The sequence below is a fragment of the Larus michahellis genome, chromosome 18 (assembly GCF_964199755.1).
Source record: "Larus michahellis chromosome 18, bLarMic1.1, whole genome shotgun sequence".
Classification (NCBI taxonomy): Eukaryota; Metazoa; Chordata; class Aves; order Charadriiformes; family Laridae; genus Larus; species Larus michahellis.
The window spans coordinates 4,427,025-4,432,514 of NC_133913.1; the positions used below are offsets into that span (position 1 = coordinate 4,427,025).

Consider the following 5,490-nt stretch of genomic DNA (forward strand, 5'->3'; position numbering starts at 1 on the left):
GGCTCTTTCGCCTGGGTTTTAATTCCTGACAAAATCCTGCTCACTCCCTCCTTTTATTAACTCTTGCATGAGAGGCAGCCTGGGTCTTAAACCTGCCAGAGCCTGGGCTGCCTCTGAGTTCAAGGATTTTGGGGCCAACAGAGCAAATACACGTGGGTGTGAAAGTGTGGTTTCGCAGCTCCCTTCCCCAGAGCACGGGTGCAAATGGGAATATCTCGGCTGAAATGGAGCTGGGAGCCGAGTGAGACCCAGCCAAGAACTGGACCTGGTGAAACCAGCAGTATGGGTGTAAACCTGGACATCGCAAAGGGAGGGAAGTTTGGGTCAGATAATTTCGACCTGGTTTTCTTCTCACTTGTCTTGTTTTTTCCCCTCTGTGTCCTCAAAAATTGCTCTGGTATTGAGCAAGTGCAGGGAGTCAGATCTGCACAGGAATTGTCCCCGCTGAAATGCTGGAGCTGCTTGTGGGTGCCTCCCGAAAGGGTGTGATAAACCTCTTGTTCCCCTGCAATACCGAGGTCCTACTCAGAGAAGAGGAAACTGAGGCACTGAGGCTGGGGGGCAGAAGGGAGAGAAGGGCTGTTTCCCTGGAGCCCCGGGATGCTCTCTCCTACAGGTGACAGGGCTTGGGGACAGCAATGACACAGCCCTGGGTCAAGACGATCCGACACACAGAAACACCAGGCAGCGGAAAAAGAGCTCGTGTGGGTGCCGAGAGCTGCAGCCGCAGCCTGGCGGTGCCGAAAGCTGTGGGGCCATGGGCATGGGGCGGTACGAGACCCGCAGCCCCACACTGGGAGAGGTGGGGATAATGGCATCGTCCCCGGAGCCATGTGGCTTTCAACGAGAGGCGATGGTGCTTGCGAGGGTGAGATGGAGCTGGGGACCCTGTCTCAGGAGCTGGGGACTTGTCTTGGCTTTTAAAGAAGAAGTTTTGATGCCCCTTTTCTTCCCCACTGAGCCCCCCCCCCAGTCCCTGCGGGGTGCTGCTGCCCTCCCGCGGCTGCCTGGGCTCCGCTCCGCGGGGGATCATTTTCCACCTGGGATCCAGCTCCCTCTCCAAAACTTCTAATGAGGATTTGGTAAAACAGAGTAGGAGAAGCCCATGGACCCCTCGTGCAGTGTCCAAAAGGGCTGCACCTTGGCTGGGACATCAATACAAACCCCAAACCTGCTTTCTGGGGGGCTCTAGATCTCGCCCTGCCCCAGATCCCGGAGCCGTTTCGCACCGCAGATCCCACTAGCCAGTTTTAGGGTAGCCAAATTCCTGCTTTTCCTGCACAGGTCCTTCTCCCCCTGCCTGGAAATGCTTGTGTGGCCTTTCCCTGTTTTGCAGGAGGATTTTCTGGCCATGCGGCAGCCTGTCCCTGTACCCCCCCACAAGCACATCTGATGCCCCGTGGAAGGGAGGAGGAATTTGTCCAAGTTTCTATGGAGAGAAATGTGGGAGCCCTGCTTGGCTCTGCCCATCCCATGGATCCGACCTGCCATCGATCTCACAGGCCCCTCTTCTTTGAGGGACTCATCCTGCCAAGCAGCTGGTTGCTTGAACCAGCAGGGGATGGTCCTGAAAATCCCCACCCAGCATTAACCAGCATTAACATTAACTCCAGCCCTTGCTTCCAGCAGGGTGCAAAAACTTTGAAGAAGAAGGGAAAAGTCACAAAAAAAAAGTCACAAAAAAAGTATTTGACTTGCCTGCACCTGCCTGAGCTCTCGTCCTGCCTGAGGACAAGGATGGCATGACCTTAAATCAGCGCATTTGGACTCAGTTTCCCTGCCGACTGCAAGAAGGTGCTGCTCGTCCTGAAAACGTCGCCGTGATGGTAACTCCGGGCACTGTGTGACTGATAGTGGGATGCTCTGGGTATGGAAGTCCCTGCTGGGACTAAGGCAAGAAACAGGCAGGGGGGTTTGGAGCTGGGAGGCCCCAGTGTCCCCGCTGCCCCGTCACCGCGGGCTGTGACCCAGGAGCGATGGGTGCAGCAGTCCGAATCCATGCTCAGGCGTGCGGGGAGAGGAGAGGCTGGAGCTGGAGCCACCAGAGGGAGCAGAAACTCCTTCAGTCTGGGAGCGAGCCGGGGAGAGGGGCTCCCGGCTGGGCTGGGGCGCCAGGGATGCTCTGCTTTCCCGGGGGGATTTTTCCTGGCTCTCAGGTTAAACAGGGGCAGACGCTCTTGTTCGATCAGGGTTTTCCGCTTCCCTCCCGCAAGCGCTTCTGCTGCAAACTGCCCTCGCGGACCGGGCGGCCCTTCGGGGAGAGAAACGCCATGCGCAAAACAAGGAAGAAAAAGCAACAAGTAAAACCCAAGCCAAACAGTTTTTGAGCCCCTAAAGTCACAGCAGCAGAACAGGGCCACAGATCCCAGCCGCATAAAAGGAAACCCGACTGACGCTATCTCCATGCCACCCTCCATCCTCAGCCAGCCTCACGCTCCTGCCCTTAGCTGCGATTTATCAATTCTCATTTAGGTTTATTAAAATCCCCTTCGGGGTCTAGGCGAAGAAAGCGAGCCAAGATATACACAGATAAATCAGGACAAGCTCCCCACATCGTGGCTTGAGGGTGATCTCCTGTTCTCTGCCATCCAGACACGTTTCCAGGCAAACACCAAAGGGGAAAGCCGGGGTACGGCAGCTCCACGGGCACAGCCCTGGGACGGGCAGGGTCGGGACTAAGCCAGACATGGCTGGACACCCCGACTTGTGCTTTCGCTTTGGGAGCTTACGCAGGCAAGGAGAGAGGAGTGACGACAAACCTTCCCCTGGGATTCCCTCCGTGGGGCAGAGGGGCCCGAGGGAGAAGGTCTGCGATGCTCCAGCCCTCCGTGATGCCGCTGTAGGACCCAGAGCTGGGGCCAGGGCAGGGCAGGGGTATTGGGCAGAGAGCAGGGTGCAGCATCGCAGTGCTCCCCTTCCAAGGGGACTAAAGGAGCCGGAGGGGGAGAAGAGGGAGACAAAGGTGCCGGGGGAGGAAACCCCCAGCCCGAGGAAGACAAGGTTGCAGAGAGGGGGATGGATCCAGCGCTCGTCTGGAAGCACAGGACAGGCATCACTGAGCAGAGCTGGGGGTGGACCGGGCTGCGTTGGGCCAGCGCTGCTCTCAGAAGGAGTGGGTGGCACAGAGCAGCAGCGGGGACCGGCGAGAGCAGCGCTGACCTGAGGCTCACGGGAGCCTGCGTCGGGGGGGGACGGGAACCTGCCAGCGGTCCGGGACGGACACTGAGCATGGGGGCTGCTTTGGGGAGCAGGTGGGGGGGCTGGGAGGAAGGATGAGTTGGGTGCCGCTCCGCAGGGCCTCAGGAGTCAGCCCCCACTCGGGGGTGGCTTGGGGGTGGCACAGGGGTGGGTGCGGGCACCCCTGGCAGGGCAGAGGGGGGGTGCACAGGCGTGGGGAAGGGGTGGGCAGCCTGGGTGAGCGTGGAGGGGGAGGAAGGCGGTCCTGGGGGGAGGCTGGAAGGGGGTGGAGTTGCTGGTTTTTTCTTTGAACACGGTGAAGACTTTAGCTTGGAACTTGCATTCGTGGAGCTCCCAGCCGGCAGGAATCAGCTCTCCCTCCTGCGGGAGACCCCCCGGCCCCCGGGGGGAACGGGCACCGCTCCGCTGCCCTGCGCTTCGGGGTGGCACCTTTGGGGCAGCGGCGAGGGCGGGAAGCATGGGGTGATCTTTGGCTGCCTTCCCCTTCCCCGCGCCCCCTTCGCCTTTTATCTCTCTCTTTTTGCTTCTTTGGGGGCTTGCGCTAAGGCTGCCTGTGCCAGGAGGGATCCGGGACCGAGCTGTCCCTCGGCTGCATGAATTGGCTTCCCACCTGCTCGCAGCCTCGCAGAAGTTTCCCCTCCATCCCAGGCTGTGAGAAGAAAGGCAGGAGGTGGAGCAGAGCCCGCCGAGCAGCGCCGAGGCTTGGCATGTGAGAGGTGGGCAGGGGGACAGCAAGCTTCCCTCTTGCCTTCCCCGGAGATCTGGGATTGCTCCTAGACCATGAATGGATCCTTTTTCAACCAGACTCTCCTAGAGCAGGGAGCTTACCCCAACAGGACCCAGGGCTTGGGGATGCTCATGGCCTGCTGCAATGGGACCGGCTCAGTGCTGGCGACCGACGGTGGCTCCTCGGTCCTGGCGCCCGACGAGAGGAGCCTTTACATCACGCGGGTGGTGCAGATCGCCGTCCTCTGTGTCCTCTCCTTGACTGTGATGTTCGGCATCTTCTTTTTGGGCTGCAACTTGCTCATCAAGTCGGAGAGCATGATTAACTTTCTGGTGAAGGACCGAAGACCTTCCAAGGATGTGGGAGCTGCAATCATGGGACTTTACTGAAGCCACCGGGCTTGTGTAGGCAAGTGAATTGTCTGGACCTGGTGCTGAGATGCAGATTCCCATGTGTTTGGGGCAGCTGGGGGGGAGTGGAAACGGGGGGGAGGGTTCCTTTAGTGTGTCTGTGTCCATGGGAAAGCAAAGCTGCGCTTCCCAGTCAACAAACTGTCGTGGTGAACGGGGAAATCTCCCCTGAGTTGTATGAAGTACAATAAATGACCAGCATCGTGTTGCATGCAGAAATGGCTTAAGTTTTGCATGAAACTTGCAGAAACAGTGATAATGTGCAGATCTGGACTCTTTTCTGCTGTTACCTTGGATACCACTACCTGGGATTTAGGGCTAAAAAAAAAAAGGGGGGGGGGAAAAGAAAAAGCGCAAATAACTCACTACAAAAAGAAAACAAAGAAACAAACAAACAAACAAAAGGGAAAGCAAAATGCACGGCACGGGCCATGTCTTTGACCATGGGGCACGGGAAGGGAAGTGCCGTGGGGGCCGTACAACAAAGTCTGCATGCCACAAAATGTGTCCCTGTGTTTGTATATCGGACCTCAAGCATGCATCTTCTGGCAGAGTTTTGTAACGGGGAAAGCATGTTCTTCCTTATTGTTTTGAGCTATCCTGTTAAAGAAACCGGTACTTTCTTCTTTCACAACATGCTGAAGGAAGAAAAGAACCCAGACAAATACAAAAGAACCACTCCAACCCCAAAACAAAAGCATGCTTGATTTTGTACACAACAGCCTTTTTTTCAAGTGTGATATTGTCACAGTCCTTGAGGTTTTTGTAGTTTTTTGAAAACTGGTGAACATTCGGGAAACAAAAGAACCTGTTTCAAAAGAATTTGGTGTTGTCTTCCTTTTCTTTCTCTGTGTGTACCGAGTTCAGGTATTTCAAGCCTAGTTCCAGATATAATCATCTCACCTTCCAATTGAACTCCAATTAGAGATGTTTATTTAAAGCAGAAACAACCACACATTTTTCACAGGCGAGTATCAGTTACCACTTGGAAATAAATTCCTCAGGAACTATGTATTTCAGGCTTGTGTTAAATACGTGCACAGCACCGAAGCAGAGATTCATAAAAGATGCACTGAGCGCCTCTTGCAAAGCAAGATTTCAGCCTCCGAATTAAAATCTCCAGCTCCTCTGATCCCGATGAGCTGTCAAAACTAA

At 56.0% G+C, this 5,490-nt stretch overlaps 1 protein-coding gene across 1 annotated transcript; it reads left to right on the forward strand.

Moving 5' to 3' along the window:
* Nucleotides 1-3,466: 3,466 nt before the first annotated feature.
* RPRML (reprimo like) lies at nt 3,467-5,157 on the forward strand. Its single transcript, XM_074561812.1, has one exon. It carries the CDS (start codon nt 3,979-3,981, stop codon nt 4,312-4,314), a length of 336 nt encoding a protein of 111 aa, XP_074417913.1. The 5' UTR covers nt 3,467-3,978; the 3' UTR covers nt 4,315-5,157.
* The last annotated feature ends 333 nt before the right edge of the window (nt 5,158-5,490 follow it).

Coding starts and splice junctions, on each gene's coding strand:
- RPRML (XM_074561812.1), top strand. CDS start 3,979: ATGAATGGATCCTTTTTCAACCAGACTCTCCTAGAGCAGGGAGCTTAC.